Source organism: Athene cunicularia (assembly GCF_003259725.1).
Source record: "Athene cunicularia isolate RWA chromosome 28 unlocalized genomic scaffold, athCun1 chr28_part1, whole genome shotgun sequence".
Lineage (NCBI taxonomy): Eukaryota > Metazoa > Chordata > Aves > Strigiformes > Strigidae > Athene > Athene cunicularia.
In genome coordinates, this window is record NW_020799139.1 from 77,629 (window position 1) to 98,584 (window position 20,956).

At 45.6% G+C, this 20,956-nt stretch overlaps 1 protein-coding gene and 1 long non-coding RNA gene across 3 annotated transcripts in view; both read left to right on the plus strand.

Annotated features, from left to right (window-relative positions):
* LOC113489406 overlaps positions 1-11,743 on the plus strand; it is a 12,003-nt gene extending 260 nt beyond the window's left edge. The window contains exons 2-6 of one of the 2 annotated variants that reach the window (XR_003400035.1): positions 2,202-2,301; positions 6,418-6,503; positions 9,135-9,227; positions 9,877-10,008; positions 10,245-11,743. This is a non-coding gene — a long non-coding RNA (uncharacterized LOC113489406). The remainder of the gene's footprint in view (positions 1-2,201; positions 2,302-6,417; positions 6,504-9,134; positions 9,228-9,876; positions 10,009-10,244) is intronic. The other variant, XR_003400036.1, reaches the window with a different exon arrangement.
* A 5,067-nt stretch (positions 11,744-16,810) lies between these two features.
* FEM1A (fem-1 homolog A) overlaps positions 16,811-20,956 on the plus strand; it is an 8,052-nt gene continuing 3,906 nt past the window's right edge. Inside the window, exon 1 of the mRNA XM_026865057.1 lies at positions 16,811-16,841. Within this exon, the coding sequence (XP_026720858.1) occupies positions 16,811-16,841 (31 nt within the window). The remainder of the gene's footprint in view (positions 16,842-20,956) is intronic.

The following is a 20,956-nucleotide window of genomic DNA, read 5'->3' on the forward strand; positions in this document are numbered from 1 at the left end:
CGGGTATCGGGTATCGGCACCGGGTACCGGCACCGGGTACCGGGTATCGGTCACCGGCACAGGGCACCGGGTATCGGGTATCGGCACCGAGTATCGGGCACCGGCACCGGGTATCGGGTTTCGGGCACCGGGCATCGGGTATCGGGCACCGGCACCGAGTACCGAGTATCGGGCAACGGCACCGGGCACCGGGCACTTGGTACCGGGTGACGGGCACCGTCACCGAGCATTGACGCCTGTCACCGGGCATCGGCACCGGGCACTGCGTACCGGCACCGGGTACCGGGCACCGGGCACGGGCAGGTCGGGGCAGGACTCTCCCCGCCCGGCCCCCCTCCCAGAGCCTGCGGAGCGCCGCTGGACTCGCTCACCGGGAACGGCCGGGGCCAGGGTGAGTCCAGTCCCGGAGGGGACGATAGGAAGCGGGGTCTGGGGGCAGAGAGCTGGGAACGGGCGCGGGCACGGCCCCGGTCAGCCCGCAGATGCCCGGTGCTGGCGCAGAAGCGCCGGTGCGGTTTGAAGGCGCAGCCGCTGTCCGGGCAGGGACCCGCGGACACCAGCCCCGAGGCGCCGGGGCGAGGCTGCGGGCAGGACAGGTGGGATCTGCCGAGAGCCGAGGGCTCAGCGTGGTGGAGGGAGGCTGGAGTAGCCTGAGCTGCGCTCTCCGACTAGCCCCAGGTAAGACAGAGCCGTGGGGTAAGGCTGGGACTAAACCAGGTCAGGAGCCAAGAACCACCATACGACTCTGGATGTCATCCACACTGTCCATCTCCACCAGCTTTATGCCATAAACCCCCCAAATTATTGATTTGACATGGGGCTGGCTGGTAGTTCCGGGATAAAGTTGCTCTTAAAATTCTCTTAGGACAAAGAGAATATTTCACCAAGATGCTGTTGGGAGTAAATTCTTCAATGAACAGTTATTTGAAAATATTTTTCCTCGGTGGTTTATTCTAGCTGGGCACTCAAAATTTGTCTGGCTTTAGTGGTACATCTAGGGTCCATTGACAGGTTGTATTACATTTAAGTGCTCAGTGGATTTGTTCATAAAATGCTTACTCCCCCCCAATCAAGTAGGATAAAATGAACACAGTTTTTCTGTTTTAATTTTGACAAAATTTAAACAAAATACCTAACTCTGCCTCAACTCAGAAATTTGCACAAGCTGTACTAAAACATTTTTTTTTCTCTGTTTAGATTATTAAACCCATGGATATAATTTAGAAAATAAAAAAAGATAAAATGTTAAGAGTAAAGTGTTTGAGCACTTTGGAAAGCGTTTCATATTGTCCTTGTCAGCTGAAGTGGTTTGCTGCATTGGTTTTCTCTCCATTTTTGGGAGACTATTCACTAAATGAATCCCTATTCTCACCCAGCTCTGTTAAACATAGGTTTAAACACTTTACTAAAAAGAGGCTCAACAAGGCAATATAATCCAAGGCTCAGCCTGTCCCTGTCTCCTGTCTTTACACCTATATTTTTCTTAAGTAATGTTGGTCTCTGAGAGGAAAAGGAAACAAGCTGTTCTCCATTTTAAGGAACTTCCTATTTGCTGTTTTGGCATTAAATATTTGGGAAAGAAGAAAACCACTTGAAAAGAAAGTTGATATTTCCTTTAAGGCCTTGAATACACACACATCCTTCAGGAGCATTCATTAGATACATGGAACAAACTAATGGTAGAAATGCTTGCCTGTGGAATTTGAATGGAGCGGTATCCTTCTGGTCTCTATCTGTAAATCTTTTAACATCTGCCATCAGTTCTGTGTCCGCACAGTGACTCAGTTTGTGATCTTTCCTCAGAGCAACATAGTGCTGAGGTTCAGTTTTTGTAACGCCTTGTCCCTCACAACATCAATGTAAGGTCTTTTCCCTTTGAAGTTCAGCTGTAAAATAAGGGCAAGAAATCCTGTTCTTTATCTCCCGCCTCAACACAGGCATGCAAAAGAACTTGAGGAGAAGCTAGAAAATGATATTGCACCAAATACCTATTCCTGCTTTTATGGGTTTATCTCCGCATTCTGGGAAATTGCCGAATCAGATTTCATATTTAATATAAAAAAAAATATTAACAGATGATATCATATCCTCAAAGCTAACTAAATTTTATATTGTGCGGAGTGTATTGCTTAATCAAAGTCGCGTTTCAATTTGTTTAGGGCATATTTTGTAACCTTTTTTTTACTGGCAATTTTCTGTAGATCTCAAAAAAAAAAAAAAATCACCTCATAGAAGGATACAATCCTGTCTCCTTTCTGAGAAACCCTAACACAGAGGTCTCCGAAGAACAGGGGATTCAGGGTAAGATCTGAACTTAATTCAATTTAATTCCTGACCCTTAAAGTCTTTAGCAAAATGCATAAACTGGAAATCAATCTGGGAGGAGGTTACCACATTGCCTGCTAGAAGAAAACATTCTAAGTTTTGCCAGAAATAAACACCGTATAGATTTTTGTTATTTAATTTTGCTAAAGGCAAGATCCTCTTTTCCCTTTCCTCCTCCCATCAGAGAGACAATGTGTTCCAGTCTCCAGGCTCTGTGTGCCTTGCACAAATATTTGTCTGTGCGTTGCCTGCCACTCCAGTAATGAGCTGCTTTTCCACTGCAATCATGGCATCTGGTAGGATTTCAGGCTGTGAGTAGCTGGGAGACTGGGAGGTGCTTGGGAATCTCAGCAGGAAAAAGAGAGTGGATTTCAGATGCAAGATCTGCAACAGCTTTTGAGCTTGGATAAACATGTCGAGGTTCTTCTCTCTTTGGCAGAGATTTGTTCCGCCCCAGACACCTGAACTTGGCGTGCAGACCTAGGCGCTGTGCCTGCTCCAGGCACCTGCATTCACATGCAATTTTACATTCAGTCTCGTTCAAACACCTGCATTCGTGCGCACTCGATGCGCGTGTGTCTGCGTGCGCCGGGGTCCACTACTGCACTGCGACACAAGCGTGGTCCTGCCGAACCCGATTCCCTCCCGTGGACAACAGGAGACAGGGGGTCTGGCTCAGCCAGGCTTTTAAGCACACACTTCAATTTAAGCACCTGCCTCCAGCCCCAGTTCAGCAAACACTTCAGCAGGATTTAGGTACGCAAGCGAATCGGGGCCGGAGTCAGATCTTAAGGAACAACTCTGAGCAAAGAATTTGGTTTTTCTGCTCGCTGACATCAATGGGAGTTGTCTCCGTTAAGATACTAAATTCAGACCCCTCCAGAGCAATCCATTACTAGGAAAGCAAAAGAAATAAACCTCCTGTGGAACTAGTCTAAGGTCCTGATAAGGACCCAGAGCACAGAAGAGATGAAAAACAGGTGATGAAATTGATGCAGACATTCTGTACGGGCAGGCCTCCCCTCAAAGGCTGCTCTGATGTTGTGCAGCCTCGAAATGCGTCACTGTTTAACACCTCTTAAAAACTGAATGAGTTTAGAACAGACGTTAGCATCCCGGTGGGATTTGTAATAGAAGTCAGCGTACACTTCACCTGAAAATAGGAGTGGGGTTCCAAATTCAGTGGTAAATTCTATTAAAATGATCTATCTTTAGGTGCTGAAATGCCTTTGTAAATCCTGCCTTTAGTAAAATAGATGCTGGGATATTAATTTAATAACATTTCCTACATTTAAGCCTAGAGACGAAATAGTGCAAGAAAAGAAAAGAAAAAAAAAAAAAAGGCTAAGGAACAGTTAATACAATATTCGATATTGATATTTGTGTTTGAATATCCTAAGGCTGCCCAGGATATCTGGAGACTTCAGCACTCGCTCAGATTAAACGGACCTGCCCTCCAAGCAGCTTTGAAAATCCTGGCCATGGCGCCCCGCTGACAAACCCGGGCTGAGCGTGCATTATCCTGACTCCCGTATGTGCAGAAAGCATCCAGCCCGTGCCGCCAAAGAACCTCCGTCCTGTAGCTGTAGGTTTGACCCTGCAACGGGAAAAAATAAATAAAACCCACCTTACTGCCACATTTTTGTTTGACTCAGCAGAGCCTTAAGCACGCTACTAGCTTAGTACTTGTTATACTGCTTGCATGAATAGGGCTATTCACATCCTCCGATCATTACACACTCCTGCCCTGACTCCAGTAGCCCTTATTTACAGAGACCAGATGGCTCCTGCGAGTTTTGATTGTGAGATATGGCCCCCTTCCTGGTGTATAATGAGTATGGAGTTTTTAGTTTTCCCTTGTTTATAAACAGACCGCGCCGGCGTGCGTGTAGTAGTGCAGCTGAGGGTCAATAACAAGATTTTGCCTTCAGCAGCCTCCGAGCTCTAAGGGGAGGCTCCAACAAGAGTTGCCAAGCAAAGATTTTTCGGATGGGTTGCCGATTGACCAGGGGAGGAGCTGAGTGGGTTTTGTTTGCATGATTACTTGTTTGCTTTTCGCGTGCATGTTTGCAGCCCTGCAGAATCTTGCATTAATTCAAGCCCTACAGTTACATCACCACGGTGAGCGCAGCGAGCAGCCCGGCTGCATGAGACTGTAATCTCTTTGGGGCATGGACATTTTGTTCTGTGTTTGTTCAGCACTTAACACAGTCTGTGACTCAGGCTTGAGGTTTTTATGAAGTGCAAAGAATAGACATTTCATGGTACAGTCTGTGGCTCTGCATGTGAATGCATGGACATGCAGAAAGCCCTGTGTGTCCTACTCAGCATCACACTTCAGGACGGAGGGGAGAACTTTGCCTTTTGTTTTATTTTAATTTGGAGATCAACTCAGAACTATTTTCATAAACCAAACCTACAGTAACTTACACCATCTCAGGCCCCGCTTTGGGAAAATACAAATACACTTGCAGAACCTTCAGCACTTAACTCCCACAGGAATCAAATCCATGCCTAAAGTTAAGCACTTGGCTGAACTGAGGATTAAAGGATGTTTCCATAATGTTATGCAAAGATCTGCTTTTTATCCTGTGTTACTTAAGGCTGTACAGTCTTCCCAAGTCATGTTCAGACACAGAACACCCCTCTGTGACTTTCCAAAGCCTTTAGTGTTCTCAGGTGCTCAACATGACATATTTCAACTAGTCCTGATTTTCAGGGACTTCTAAGCACCTGCTTCTCTCATAATCACTCCGCTTTCAAAGTGTCTCAAACACAAATATAAGGTATTCCAAATTGCTAACTTCTTTTGAAAATCTAGAGCCAATGATGAACAGTCCACCTACAAGGTTCCAACCCAGATGAATATCGCATGGATTCAAGTCCCCCCAGACTGAAGCAATAGTCAGTACGTGCTACTGTAAGATGACAATACACCCTGCCATTAAAGTAGAAAGGAGAGTTTCTCTTAAGAAGAAGGAGAAAATTGCACAGCTCCCAGGGAGAACAATTGCAAATCTTTTCAGTTAAACTCACAAAATTATTAATGTTGTGGTCTGTAATTCTGTTTAATCAAATATTCCGTTGCTCTGTGTTGCCAGATGAATGTACGTGGAGAAATCAATGACACAAAGCGATAGAAAACTTTACTTAGGATCTCCCACTTGGTTAAGGTGTCACCATCTGGAAGGTAAAGGCTCCAGAAAAGGACGAAATGCTTTGCAAGCTGCAGGCTCAGACCTTGTACCGAATCTAGGGAATTTCTCCTGAGCAAGGAGAGCGAAGGACAGTTCAGACAAGCCTCCTCTGGATTCAGAAAGCGCCGTCGTAGTCCTGAATGTTTAACGAGCTTATCAGTTGCTCATACAGGTTGTTTAGATTTGCTCAGAAATAATCTATATTCTGAAAGCATAAGGGGTGAAAGGGAAGTTACCCTGATCCCATCGCCAGGTGCAACCTCTGCTCTCCAGATCACAACACGATAAGGGAGCAGAAGGAGAGCTGCGCCCTCACAGCACCTGCTCCTAGCTCCGAGCGTTGCCTGGCTCTCGTGACAGTCACTGTCCCCAGCTGGCGACAGCAACAGGGACACACTCGGAAGGAGAGGCCAAGACTCGCTCTGGCTCTGGCTTGGCCGTGCAAACAGCGTGGCAGAGGTGTGGAAAGGCGGCTGTAGCTCGCTGACTTTACCTGCTTGTCCTCGGCGTACCGTAGTGCCCGAGGCACAGCGATGGCTAAGCACCAAACCCACAAAAGAGAACAGTTCAGTTGATTTTTGCAATCCTAATCTTAAACTTAAACCTATTCCTAAGTAATGTACCTTAGATTCCTTTTCTGTAAAAATGGACATTGTGATACCCATTTCACAGGGGCACCAAAAGACCAAATTAAGTGATAATTCATAGAGCTCTGGAGATCCAAGAGCAAATGGAACGAGAGAAAAGAAAAAGGTTATTATCTTGTCATGTTTGGCCTGGGAGGAAGATTATCCATCTATCTTGCCAGGCCTATTTATCATCTTATTTTCTCCTAGCTTATCTTTTCTCATCTTTCTAATCCGCTCCATCTAATTCAGCCAACATTTTATTTTAGCGCAGTTCTCACTACGTGCTGATGAAGGTGTGTTTGGCAACAGAGGTATGTGCAGATTTTACATAACCTGACAAGGTGCAACACAGGTAGGTAGAACAATAGATGCCAACTAACGAGTCCACAACTTTTAAAAATAAACTAGCTGATTTTTCTTTTTCTAGATGACAGGCATTATATTTTTCTGCTGGTCTATCCATAAGGGAATGGCTATCCATAAGGGAATGGCTTGGAAAGAACTGATTTTCCTGAATTTTCACGGAGTGGACTCCATTCTCTGTAACGTACAACTGATCTAAATAATGCGTGTATGTGCTACTCCCTGTGATGTGTGTGCTACACACACGCACACAATATGTATTTAAGTGGATGTCATGTATGAATTGGGTTTCTGTGGTGGGAAGTACTGGGATCACGCAATCCGAATCACGCAGGATTCTAAGATGAATTCGAGGTGGACTGTGTTTTTCAAGGAATGCTTATGAATTGGCTGAACTGACTCAGAGAAAACAATGAAGTTCAAGGGCTTCCAGTCCCTTACAGGGTTCAACAACCAAATCACAGCGTGCTGAAGGTTTTTCTGAATACCATAGCCCCTTGCATTTTTCCTTTTCATCTATAATCAAACGGCACTTTCCCCCCCTTGTTGCTAGTGAATGCATTAGGGTCTAAACTTTATAATCTCCAGAGCTGTTTCCTGGAATAGATGCAAGCGGAGCACTTGGTTAGGGACAGCCAGGAGGCTGGGAGAGATGATTACCTTCAGGCAGTCTCAGTGGAACGTCCCAGGGTTCCTACAGGCACAGGCTAATGCGGGACTTACAATGCTGAACAGACTTCCATTATGGGGGCTGGCTATGTTGATGCACATCCACACATAGAGAGCTCCTTGTTAAAATGCACACCAGTGGCTCCAGAATACAGCAGCTCAGTCGGGGTTCATTAACAGCCAAATCATTCCAAGGGACATTGTTTCAGAGAGGAAAGAATTTCATTTCTGTCAGGGTTAGGTTTTAGTTGCATATAGCCTGGAGATTTTGCTAAGGATCGTGTTGAAAGTCTACTTAGACGGAGAGTGGAGCTTGGCTGCGCGGCCATGCTGAAGGCTTTACTAGGGTTAACTTGAGGTGTCCATGCAGCATCTACCACAGTGGGAGCCCGGCTTACACGGGGAGGGCATGTTAAAGTAAATTTATATTAAAGAGGTGGCTTTAAAGTGCCTGTGTACTACAGGAATCAGTAGGTGATGTGAGAATTGCTCGGCTCTGTGTCATAGACTCCGCACTGCTAATGGAAGATCTCTGCCCATGACAGTAATGGGAGAGCAAGTGTGCTTTGTTCTGCTCTCCATATTCCCTTTCACCAGCAATTGCCCCAGACCTGTACAGCTTTTCAGACAGTGAAGGGCTGCTGTGATGCGGAAATCTTAGTCCATTTTAATCAGCAGGTATTAAATAAACAAAATAATTATCGCTAATAGAAACAAATGGGTTGCTGCACAGCCTGAGTGTCAACTTCCTCTTACTTATTTACCAGGGACCGTGCACTCGCACACACAAGACATCTAATAGTTTAGTAATACAATGCAAGTAAACATCTAATTACCAGGTCTAGGAGGGGAAGGAATAAAAAGCAACTAGGACGAAGCTATCAGTCACCATAGCTTTGATTTCTTGTATGGAGTCTTGCATGAAACATGCTGGTAGCTCTCATCTCACATGTATGACGCTGCTTCTCAGGAATAAGCCTGGTGCCTGTTCATCCAGAGCTCAGCTCTATTTTTAAAATCTACTCTCTCTGAAAGGGCTGTCTTTAAAAAAAAAAAAAAAAAGAAAGAAAAAAAAACCCCACAACAAAAAATTGTGCAGCAAAAGGGACAAAATTGCTCCTCAACAAAGGGGCCTATCAACAGCCTGTCAATAATGTGCCAAAGGCCAGAACCTGCCTTTCAAAGAGGCTCTGCAGCCTCGATGTGTACTTTGAGAGCAATTAAGGGACGTGAGCAACATGATGATTATCTCATGGGTGACATTTTCATTGGTTCTTTGGGAAAGGGAGAGATGGGTTTGAGATGGCTGTGATCAATGTTCATCCCAGTCCCACATAAATGGCAGGAGAACATGTGGGAGATGGGCCTGGAAAGCAAAATGCACAAGAACAGGAAGGAGGCGGGGGAGGAAGACATGATGAAGACAGAAGGATTTTAAAATCCTAGAAGCTGAAATAAAGAGCCACAGAGAGAAGTAGAAGGACACAACCCGGGAAATGAAGAGTGGGAATGTCAGGAGGGCTGGAAGCTCTCCAGAGGCTGGGGAGGGCAGGAATAGGAGAGGGAGGGACTGCAGGATTCCTGGTGGAGAAGTACAGGATCCCCCTGAGTGAGGGGAAAGTCCAGAGAAAGTGGCCTGGAGATGCTGTGCTTGCCCAGGGGAATCCCTTGCAGGCACATCGCCATGCCTCTTCCTTTTCCCATCACAGACCCTGCACCAGCGGGCAGCATTGTCCCACACCAAGCCCATGCTGCCACACACCTCATCACTTTCTCAGGTCACAGTTGCACTCCAAGCCTCAGGGAGGAGGAACAGAACATTCCCAGAGAGAGACTAAAGAGATGTCTTAGGACAGAACTGGGACTGTGATTACTCTGCTTTTACACCAGCATATTCCCACCAGTGTTGTCCATCTGTCTTTCCTTCATCCCCTCTGTCGTCGTGCTGCAGGTAGCAAGAGAAGCTGAGAGCGGGCAGGAGCGCACAGAGGCCGTGCTGGCTGGGAGATGAATGCTGCTCGGGTGCAGAGACACGACTTTACACGTAAGAACCTCAGCCCAGACTCTCCCGCAGGGACGCTGCTGTCTTGCCCTCTGGCACGGACACTGGTGTGTGCTCGGGGACCAGTACAGAAGCGAGTGCCAAACAGAAGCCCAGATGCTGCATCTGCACAGCTGTTTTGGAGCTAGGCAAAATGTTTCACGGAAAACACGTATGCAGAAATGCAGATTTGGTTATACTATTCCCCCCATTTGCTGAATTGCTTGTTTAGGAAAACAAACTTAATTTTGGCAGAAGAAAATGCTGCTTAATTTGATATATATATATATATATATATAAAAATCTCCTTCCTGCTTTTCATTTTATGAAAAATGTTAATGTTGAGCAAAAACAAAATTATTTTTCAAATATTTGGAAAACTTCCCTGTCCCAAAAGATACTGTTACATTTCCAGCTCCTATCTTTTCCAGTGGTGCGTGTATTGGCATGTAGAAGCACGTACATCCATTTCCATGCGCATCTCCATTTATACACAAGTGCATGCTCACACGCTGGGCAAACAATTTCAAGCAAATCCGGCAGATGTAAGCTTCTGCTCTGCATTCTCCAGGATTGTCTTTTGAAGAGGATCTTAATAATAAAAATAATGTTATGTTACTAGTTAAACATTGGGAATAACTCTCCATCATAGGCAAACTATGCTGAAGACAGAAATCAACTGACATGTTCACTCTGGAGGAATCCCCCGGGGTACCAGCAGAATGCATTAACCGTGCATTTCTCCAGCGAGCTGCGGTGGGAAGAGCACGGAGCCAGAAAGAAGGTAAAGTGGTTAAAAACAACTTGTATTTTTAGACCCCAGTCTCCCACAGAAATCTTTGAAGATGCTGAGCTCTCCACTTCTGAAAATTTGGCCTATTTGCAAGCAGAAATAATGTTTTAGAAGCTCATCTGAGACTCCCTTTTTTTAAAAAAACTGTCCATAATATTCTTCTCTAGACCAGTTTGCTGTCCTGATAATTAATCTAGCTAATGGCTGGGGTGTTTTTCCTTCCTCAGCAGTTTCGCTTTTTGTTAACACAAGCAGAGAGAACATGAAGAAACAATCTCTCGAAGGATACAGACTGACAGCAATATTGCCATCTGACTAAAAAGAACTCAGATATACGCATAATCCTCAGGAAAATTCATCTCCACCCTCCCAACAGACCCTGGTGAGAGCCCTTGAAGTGGTAATTAAAGTCTATTGAGTGGCAACTGCACCTGTTTAGAGAGGAGAGTGCGGTAAGAGGTGCACAAAGGGAGATGAGCAGCATGGAGAGGGAGCGTGTGTGAGAGGAGCTGCTGGAGGTGGGGAAGAAGGGAAGTGGGAAGAAGGAAAAAAAAAAAGTGTTTGTTGGAGAAGTCAATCCTGTAAGATGTGCATTTCCTATTCTTCCCTTTATTTGCTTTCTGCACCCCTTCACACACGCAGCCGGCTTCTACCCCACTCTCACACCCACTGATGGAAACTCCAGGGGGTTTTCCCCAGCCAGCCTCAGCCCTGGACCACCTGCTCTTCTGGTGTAAATCAACATAGTTCCACTAAAGTCCTTGTGGACTTAAAATCAGCTAGTGCTTATTTACGCCAGCTGAAGATCTGTCCCAGTGACACTCATTAGCAGTCACCGGGCTCCTCAAACTGGCAGGCGGGACATGCCAGTTCTTGTCTTTTTTTTCCTAGAAGAGAACACATCCCTTTGTGTCGGCTCTGTCACCCCAGCGCAAATCCTACAGCATCTGGGAGGAGTAAATCAGAGATGTTTCTAGATTTGGGCGGATGTGTCTGAGAGCAGAGTCCAGGCAGAGACAGAGGGAAATGGAAGAAACTAGAGGGGTGCAATGCCGTGTTACCAGCACGGCTGCTGGTTTTGCTCCCAAACGTTCTGACCCGGTGTTACCTCAGACATCCCCAGGATCTCTAGGCGAAGCCACGCAGGATTTATTCATAAATATTACTGGTGGCAGTGGATTTTTCTATGCCCTTGAAGGCCACCACTGACCCAAGGACCACAACTGGGGAACCACTGGTGTGTCCAGTGAATTGACACTTTGCAGCCAGACTTGAGGGCCAAATTCTGTGGTAGCACAAGGAATAGGGCACTTCTGTTACCTTCAACAGACCAGTGCTGACTTGTGCCACTAGATAATTGCACCTCGGTCTGCTAATGGCACAAACCAGCAGATTAAGTGGCAATACAATGTGGAAAGCAGGACATAGAAAGTGGGAGAGGGAAATCCTCCAGCGTTTGAGGAGGAGAGTAGGAAAGAGAGGACATTCTTTGGTATAGAAATCTGGGCTGCCCTAGCAACCAGGGAGCCAGAGACCAGCGCTGCATAGCGATCTAGATGCATGGGCCAGGGAAATTGTTATCCTGAGACCCATGGATTGACAGCAGAAATCCTGGCTCCTTCTGCCATAATCCCAACTTCATCTCTGATGTCAGTAAACAGGGTTTCGTGCTGTTTGCCCTACTGGGCATTTCAGATGAGCCTATAAAAGCTTAGTCAAAGGCCCTGACAATAGCTTTTTTCTTTTTCTTTCTTCTTTTTTTTTTTTGTGGAAGTAAATAATTATTCCTTATACTCTACATACGCTCACACGCTACTGAAGCCTGCTCATTTAATTCCCTTTATCCAACCCCAAAATGGCTTTCTGTGGTACCACGCATTAGCAAAGGTGCTACAGTAATATAAGCTATTCCTTGTCACTGCGATTCTGTATGTGCCCCAGCAGTCAACTGGACTAAACTAGGATTCCTGGGGTGAGAGCAGAAGAGGGAAGAGGTTCATCCTGAGAGCACCCCGAGGCTGAGCTGAGCAAACGATTCAGGCAGAATAATTTGACTAGTGTTTGCAAATTTTTCTCTCTCACTGGGCTTGATGGCAGCTAGTCCCCTGTGAATCCCTGACCTTCATACTCTGCGGGCTGCCTAGGATGGCTGAAATAAACCGCAGGAGTTTTTTCCTGCTCCCCAATTGTCAGAGCACGCCACAATTGTGGTGTAAGTGTTGCATCTGCTTTCGACAAATACTGTTATCAATGCCTCTGTAGCATGCTCTCCTGCTAGCTGTGCCAGGAAGCGCCTCCTTGTGAATGAAGATAGAAAGGAACATACATCCAGCAAGAGCCAATTCCTTTGGCTGTTACGGGTGGGATTTGCAATTAGTTGGGTATCTGACCCACCCATATGGCTACAGGTAACGGGGACAGACAGATATCTCTGGATAACAAGTCAACCTACCAGTCAAGTTGTGCCTTAGGCTGAGATTAATTTTTGCACTGACTCCAAAGGGAGCCTACATGACTCACTTAACACTGAAAGCCTAACTGTTAATGGGCTAAATTTACATTCATACCTAAAATACCTTGCTTGCGTCCTAAATTCTAGTCTTGTGCATTAACAAAATCATTGGGTAGATGGATACCATGTGGTATATTGCCTCATTTCTATCCTTTTGCTCCAAAACACTCCTCTCATTTTTTCCTTTCAGCCTTCCTGTTCCTCTGCCTTTTTCTCTTTCCACCTTCTCTCTGATTGCTGAGCAGCTTTTTGACTTTTCCATCAATATGTCTAAAGACCATTTGAACCACTTTGTTCCCCCCTTCTCTCCTCCCTCCAGTTCCAAGTCAGGCAAGCTCATCGATCAGAGGAGCTCAGGAAATATCTGGTGTTTTGTTGTCAGGATGATAATAACATTGCAGTTGTGAATGGGCTGCTGCAGGCCTGATCATGGACACCTGCAGGGTTTGTTTAATTGCATTTAATGACAAATCCTATACAGAGGAGCATTGCCAGAGAGATTTATTATCCACCAAAGAGGCAAAGCACAACAGCTCAAAATATAATTTGCACTGAGCATTTTTCCCCCTGCCTCTCTTTAAACCATTGTAATAAATAACAAATCGGGTAAAGTGGGCAACACCAGTCTGGGAAGGAGGTGGGGGGCAGAGGACAGAGATTGAAACCAAAGGAAATAACAGCAATAAGGCCACGCTGTTCTTTCTACCATCCCTGTGGTCTGGTACATAGGAAATACTGTTTGTTTAATTTACAGCCTGGAAGTGCAGCTGGGGATCTCTCCATGATGAGCCAGCCTCTTCTAAGATAGCTGGAGGCTAAGCTCTTGAGTCCCCACTCTAACCAGGCTTTTTTTTTTTTTCCCACCATGTTTTGTAGCTAAGTTTAGATCCTAACTATATAAACAATTACAAAGAAACTACAGCGGCCCCTCAGTGCCATGGGGTTCATCCGCCACAGTTCCAAGGAGCTGTTAAGCTTCCACATTGCTGAAATCTCTGGGACAAACTCAAAGTGGCAGATACCATCCTGAAAAATATCACGTTGAGAAATATGGCCCTACAGAGACAGATCACACTATCTGAAGTCTAGACAAAAGTCTCGCACGCCTCTGAGCCTGGAATTTATGTTTTCTACTAAATACCTTGCTCGAAAGGGAATGCATGTGTGTAAAAACGGCAGAGGACTTCATCCCTCGCTCGAGCCCAGCAGCTACTTCGCCTGTCTTTATTACATGATTGTCCACGGATAATTTGTGGCAAATCCCTTCCTGGCCTCGCTGTATCACTGTGCTGGGCTGCGTTGTTCCAGAACAAGGACTGTAGAGTGTTCTTGTCACCTGAAATGACAGTCCAGGTTAGCACTTCCCAAACTACCTTCTCTCTCTCAAGTTCATTCATCTTTACAATTCATTCTCTCTTCTAATTATCCTTGGCAGAATACTGAATTGGGCAGCTTATTTCTAAAAATTGTCTCATCCCACAAAGCATTTTCATTGGAGAACACTCTGTGGTAGAGCAGAGAGGAAAATATGTGACAATTGAGAGGAAATGCCTTAATTTAGGAAATTCAAGCCCAGACCAGCACAGACAAGTATCACAATAAAGCTGTATTCAGTGTGAGCAAGGAGTGCACGCTCACTACTGCTCCACTTTATATTCAGACTAAATTTTGCACTTTAAACGATGCACCCTGCAGAAGTTTGGGGACGACAGCAATCTCGTACAAGAAAATATCACACTTCCGCAGCGTTTGGTCTCTGTTTTAATGGAGGTAGCCATCAGCAGTTGGCAACGTCATTACACAAACACGGTGTAGGGTAACACCTGGACCGCAGTTTTATCTGATTTCCCGGACAATGGCAGTGTCGCTAATACCCCCTGTTAAATAAGACCACCTGGACATCTCCTGGTATCGGCTCTAGCTATCACAAACACACTTGCTACCTAGGCTAGCACAATGAACTGTTATCTCCGGAGCAGCACAAATCCCCAGATTGAAACAACCCATCTGGAGTTTGATTAAAGTGTCCATAGAAAGCACATATGTTTAAAAAAAGAGAGAGGGAGGGAGGGAGGGAGGGCAGGAGGGACTGGACTGCTCTCTGCGAGCTTGCATGGGGCACAACCTCTGTCAGCAGCAGCAAACCCTCTCCTTTTGCTGAACACTCTTTCTCCTTCTATGAAAGGAGCCTTTCACCACAGCAGCTCTGCAGAGCTGAGGCCGTTGAAGGATACTTTTGTCTCTCTCACTTTTTGTACGACTGCTTACAAAAGTACATTTAACAGGCTTGGTTTGAAGACGGAAAGGATGCCGTCCCTTGTCTGGTTTCAGGGGCTGAGGTAAGTAAGCCTCACTCAGACAACAGCAGTCGAAAGGAATAAAGTAAGATCCTTTCCGTGGACGTGAGCCAGAATTGTCCTTTCACACCTGATTCATGCCATATGTGAGGCATTAACAGAGAAACCTGGGTAGTGGAAGCAAAGCTAAACCTGGGGTGAAATAAAGATTACTCATCAACAACTTCAGAGAAAAGGAAACAGCAAAAAGATTTTGTTTTTCTTGCTTAAATCAGTCTCTCAGTAGGATTCCAGGAAACTTGGCACTATCATTATCTTTTTCTTTGCTAACTGATTCCTTTTCTCTAGCATTCCTGAGTATATATTGCATTTGCTTATTTTAGTCAGCCCAAAATACAACTGAGAGATAGACAGGTTGACAGACCACTCCTGGAGAAGTTTATCATAGGGTAAGGAAAAAGGAGACCCTGCTGAGCCCTGATATCCCTGAAAAAAACATTATCCAAATTTTCATAGGCATATATAGTCTCCTGAGTGAGAAAATAGAGCAGCAACTCACAGGTACTGTCACAAAATTGGACAGATGATTACAGTGAGATTTGACACGGTCTCACGAAGAACACCGTTTGTTTGGTTTGTTGGTTGTTTTGGTTTTTGGTTTTTTTTTTTTTTTTAATTTTCACTGCAAAGGGCAGCATCCATCCCTGAAATGAGAAACGGGTGTTGAAAGAATGAGAACAACCAAGGAAGGGTAACAGAAGACGACGTGAAGGAGGATGCCTCTAATGAGGAAGCGCTGCTCCTGGTGGTCTGGCTCTGTGTGGAAGACTAGTGATTTTGTTGTTCTGATTTATAAAGGTGACAACAAATCATAGCCTGCCATACAGCCCAGACCTGCACCCTCGCTGGCAGGAGAGCCCTGTCTGCCACGCAGCCGCTCCAGGCCTGAAAGCTAAGTATGTATTTAAGTGTTTTGGGATGCTGGAGGTTGTATCGTGACTCACTCTGTTCTTCACTTCCCATCCCCTTGAAGTTAACCAAATTCGAGCTCTGAGTGAAGCAGCGGAAGTGTCTGCGAAGAACGAAGCTGCGGGGCTCATCCCGCAGCCCTGAGCAGCCCTCCCCAAGCAGGGCACTCACCCACTTGAATGTCAACGCAATTTCACGTAGAAATCAACTATCATTAAGTGAAGTATCTCGCTCAAAGACCCCACAACAAATCTGTGGCAGGGTAAGGACTCAAAACACCAGCTGCTGGGTGCTCAGAGACCTTCCTTGTACCTTGATGCCCAGAGGGGATTGTTTTGAAAATCTAGCCCTTTGCTTCCTACAGGGTTTTAATACATGAAAAGAACAAATTTTCAATACCACCCAGAGCCTCTATTCTCAAAGGTATTTAGGTGTGAAAATGAAACTCCTGAATCCTGCCGAGGCCAGTGGTAAAGGTAAATGCTGAAATGTCTTTAAAAATTTGGGTTGTTGGTGACGTAAAGCCTTTTCTTTTCTTTGGTTTTTGGTTGTTGTTTGTTGTTGCTGTTTTTAACCTAAACAAGATATGCTCAGCATTGCACACTTGTCATTGTTTTTATGACATATCTAATTTAGAAACCTCAGTCCTTTCAACTTTACCTTCAACTAGGTCATTTTGGTTGAAACAGAACCCTACTTGGACAATTCTCTGCAGAGCTGGTGCGGCAGAGCACCAGGGCATATTACAGCAGATGTCTACAAGGCAAAGCCAGTCAGTCCCCTGACCTCCAAATCTCCGTGCTTTGCAGTTTACAAACATACTTTACAGTCCTTGAAGCCAGCCAGTAACATCCAGGTTCCTCGTGGGTCCTAATACTCCGTTGTTTGTAGCTGGGATTGAACAGCAACCGCAACTCCCCGGTTCTATTTCCTATGTGTCTATTGACCTGTTGCAATTTCTTATGCTGGTCTCTGCCTCTGTAAAAGGAAACAGTTATTCTTGCCTTTTAGGAAGATGGTTGAGTTCTCTGTCTACCTAGAAACCTGTATGTCCCTCACTGCTTTTGTATTTGAGCACTTCATTCCATCACGACTCCTGTGCGGCAGCCACGCGTTACACAGGAGAGCTGTGGTGCGGGTTAGAGGTGATGACTTGCCAAAACGCACAAAGGCAGTTGGTGGCTCCACAAAAAGCAAACTGAGCCTGAGGCTTCGGTCCAGATCTGCTGCTCTTGCTGCCTTGCCATTTGCCTCAGAGCCAGTCTTTCGTCCTTTCTGTTTGGGAGAAGGAGGGGTCTAAAGATGCTATTACCATTTTAGATAATCTGTGAGGCAGGAGCAGAGCAACGCTTATCTCAGGAGATCTATTGCCAAAAGAATTTAACAACTGTACAAATTGCTGTCCTTTGGTGATGCATGAAAGAAAAGATCCATGTATCATAAGCAAGAACGACTCACACTCCCCCTCTCTTTTACTCCCCCACTGATATATTAAATCTACAAAAAATTCAGAGGGCAGCAGTGCAACCATTAATGTTGAAATTGCCTGGCTGGTGTCTAATGTAAATGAAACTACATTGATTTAGTGTTACCCAACATGCTTCTCCTGCTTGTTCATCTTCTGCAGTCTGATCAAAATCCTTCCTTCCAGGTAGCTGTGACCTCATGCCCTATATAAGCACAGAAAATAATGTCATCACAAGCCTTAATGATGAAGGTAGTTATAGGACAGAAGCCCCTGCAGCAAGTTGGGTATTGGGTCATTGTTCCTGCTAATGTCGTGGTGCCATTTCTCACTATTTTTAGAATTGCTCCCTTTGTACAGCAAATTTCTCATGTAGTTGCTTAACTATATAGGAGATCTTGTCTTCACTGGACCTAGTAGCAAGAAGCCGCCACCCTCTTGACTTCTGGAAATCAAGACAAAACCCTAAAAGCTGAAGAGATTGATAAAAAACCTTGGTACACAGCTACCTGCAAACCTAAATTTAAACTCTGAAAAAATGAGGATCTTGACTCAGTCTGCTGCTAACCTTTAATGCAGTGACAGACTGAGCACAAAGACCTTGCAGAAAATTTTGCAGGCATCTAAATTATCTGTTCACAGTTTCATAAGTAACTCAGCAATTCAGTAAATCAGCATGGACTTAGTTCCTAAATTATTTATAGGCTTTTGGAACTCTTAGTACAGATCCAAACTTTGTCACATTGAGGGAAGAGATGTGGAACAATGGGTGAGGAACTCTTGAGCCTTTCATGCTGAAAATGTTCCAAACCATATATCTGAGCCTTTTTATTATTATCTGCTTCGTATATTATGGTTGTCCCAGACACTTTAGTGTGAATTGAAGCTCTTTGGCTTTGGTTGCCCTATAAGCACACAAGGTGCAACCTGTAAATTCTGAGTTTGCAGTCTAAATAAGCAAGACAGTTGAAGAACAGTTATTATTTCCACATTATTGGCAGGGAAATAAGACATAGGAAGCTTAAATGACCAGCCCAAGGTCACAAAAGGACTCTCTAGCAAAGGTGGGGTCTCAGCCTAGATTTCTTAAGTCCCTGCCCAATACTTTAGCCATCCATTCACTTGCTTCTTAAGTACCCTGTCATTATTTCTATGAAGAAAATTATGCAACTCCTCCAGCAGCCAGTACTGTGTAATTCAGCTTGTCTGAAAGGGAATATGAAATGGCAGTTTTGAAAAAAATTAACCCTCCTGCCACACAATCTGGCAGCCCTGTCAAAACGTCTCATTTTTTATCTTCTCTTCCTCGGGTGGGTATTTAATTTCCCTCTATATTCTCAGACTACTGGCTGGGGCTTTATCCGCACTACCCTACAAAACCTTCACAGGAATCTCCGGGGCCTTGTGGAGGATGTATTCTGTAGATGGGGGACGTGATAGTTTTGAGCCCTTCATCTCTACCCCAGGTGTTCAGATCCACCCCGCGTTACTCATCACTGTCACTTGCATAGGAAGGTTTCCTGGCAGCTTCTCTGACAAGCAGCAGTAGCTCGAGGTCTGCAGGAGGACACGGGAAGCACCCCTGTGTACGCTCACCCCTCGCAGCGATGCATCACTCAGCTGTGCTTTTAGATGGGGTGTTACTCACTGGCAGATCTTCTATTCCTGATCGTTGCGTCAGTGGAAGTAGGAGCTGCACCTCTGATGCCAATCTGCTGCAGGAGACAGTCTCCACCGTTGGGTGATGTTTCCAGCACCCCGGTGCCCTGGTTTGGGACACTAATTCTAGTGGTGATGACCTCAGTAAGAGAAGTCAAAGGACGCAGGAGAACCAATGGGACAAAAGAATTTGACCAGGACGAACCAGAGTGCCTCTGGTTTCTGCCCCCCGCACGGTCAAAATCCTGCCCCAGACCTTTCAGGCCACCCCCACCTTTGGCTGTCATGGACTTCCCAGACCAAATAATCCATTTACAGCTGGGTTGGGGTGAGGTATCGAGGCTCAAGTGTGTTTTATATTCACACATCTACAGGGAGAGGCTGTTGTGACACTACTCCTTGTGCTCTTTATTCTCTCATTACTAAGCAATTTCTTTATTCACGGAAAAAAAACATTTTCATGACCTGCTCTTCTGCCCTGTGATGTTTGTGGCAGCCCACCCAAGAACTGGGGGCAGGCTCTGATGTAAATTTGGGACCTAAAAAGCCTACCTGGTGTTCCGGTGAAATCCATATGCATTCTGTGGAGGGGAAATTAATAGGAAGCTTTAGTTAATAGATACTTCAGATAAAAGTGCGAGTGCATCTGATCACCATAGCAACATGAAAGAGCCAGCGGGGAGAGGAAATGTCACCGTGTTTGTGCCTTGACCTGCAGCATAAACAGCCTAAGTGCTGCGGATTTCACACATGGATGTTGGCAAGAGGGGACAGAGACGTGTCCAGGTACAGAGCCCGGCACGCAGACAGCCCGCTCACGCCTTCAGCTGTCAGATATCTGCACGCAGTGAGCTGGCGTGCGCAGACACGAACACGAAAGCTCACGTTAATATTAAAATGGGCCAAACTCATCGCTGACAGCTTGCGAGAACACAGTTTTTAGCTCGTAGCCACAGATGCGTATTCACACATCTGTGTGCAGAGGGGACGGGGGAATACTCCCACCTAGCAAATATTCCAGCGCACGCAGCTGCTCCTCCTGTCCCGGCGTGCAGGAAACTGCACTGGCACAGCACAGACACGCTGCAGACACTCGATAACCTTTGCTCCTTTTCTCTTCCAAGCGCAAAGCTGCAGCGTCCCCAAGCACACGGCACATGTAGATGACACACTCGCATGCAGCGTCAGACCTTGTGTGGGAATTCTGCCACGGACACTTTGGCTCCGGCTCGCAGGAGCGCTGAGCACCTGCTGCTCCCGTTGACTTTAACAGCTGCTGAAGTGAAAATTAGGCCCACGCTGTCTGTTATGCAAAAGCAGTTTCTTAGCAACAAAAATGATATTCTGTGTGAAGGCAACATGCATTAGCAGGATAATCCTAGGTAATTCCAGACAAGACCTAAATGGGTGGATGGATGGACAGACTGAGTAATAATAATGACAGAGAGTAATAATAATGGAACTAATGTAGCTAATCTAATTTCCCTGGAAAGGAGAAGAAACAGCTATAAATAAAATACAACAGGAGAAACTCTGTGCCAATTCCCCATATAAAGCCTAGAGCCACTTAAATGCAACTTATGCCCTAAAAATAGGTTCTGGTAACTAAAGCTTTTCTCATCTAAGCTAGGCTATTTATTGCCTTGAATATCTCCCCCTCACTCCAGTCATGTATTATCATTCGGGAATGGAGAAAGCCGTACATATTGTCCTACGGCAGGGATCAAGGGGAACGGATCCCTGTTTGCTGCTATGGACGAGCCGTTGCTACCTCCTTGCCCAAAGGCAGAAAAGCTGTGCTTTAAAACGCTCTCCCAAACCCAAACGATTCGCTACAATTAAACACACATCAGACCAATGCTGTGTAGCCATTGTATTTTGAAGTTCAATCTCTTTAAGAAATTTAACTGAAAGAAAACCTCCCACGGAACGCGCCCGCGCGCTGTGAAGTTACAGGAAAACTTCTACGGCGCAAGTCGCGTCGGGTTTGCGCAGAAAGGGAGACCCCGGGGCACCGATCCCGGGGCACCGGCCCCG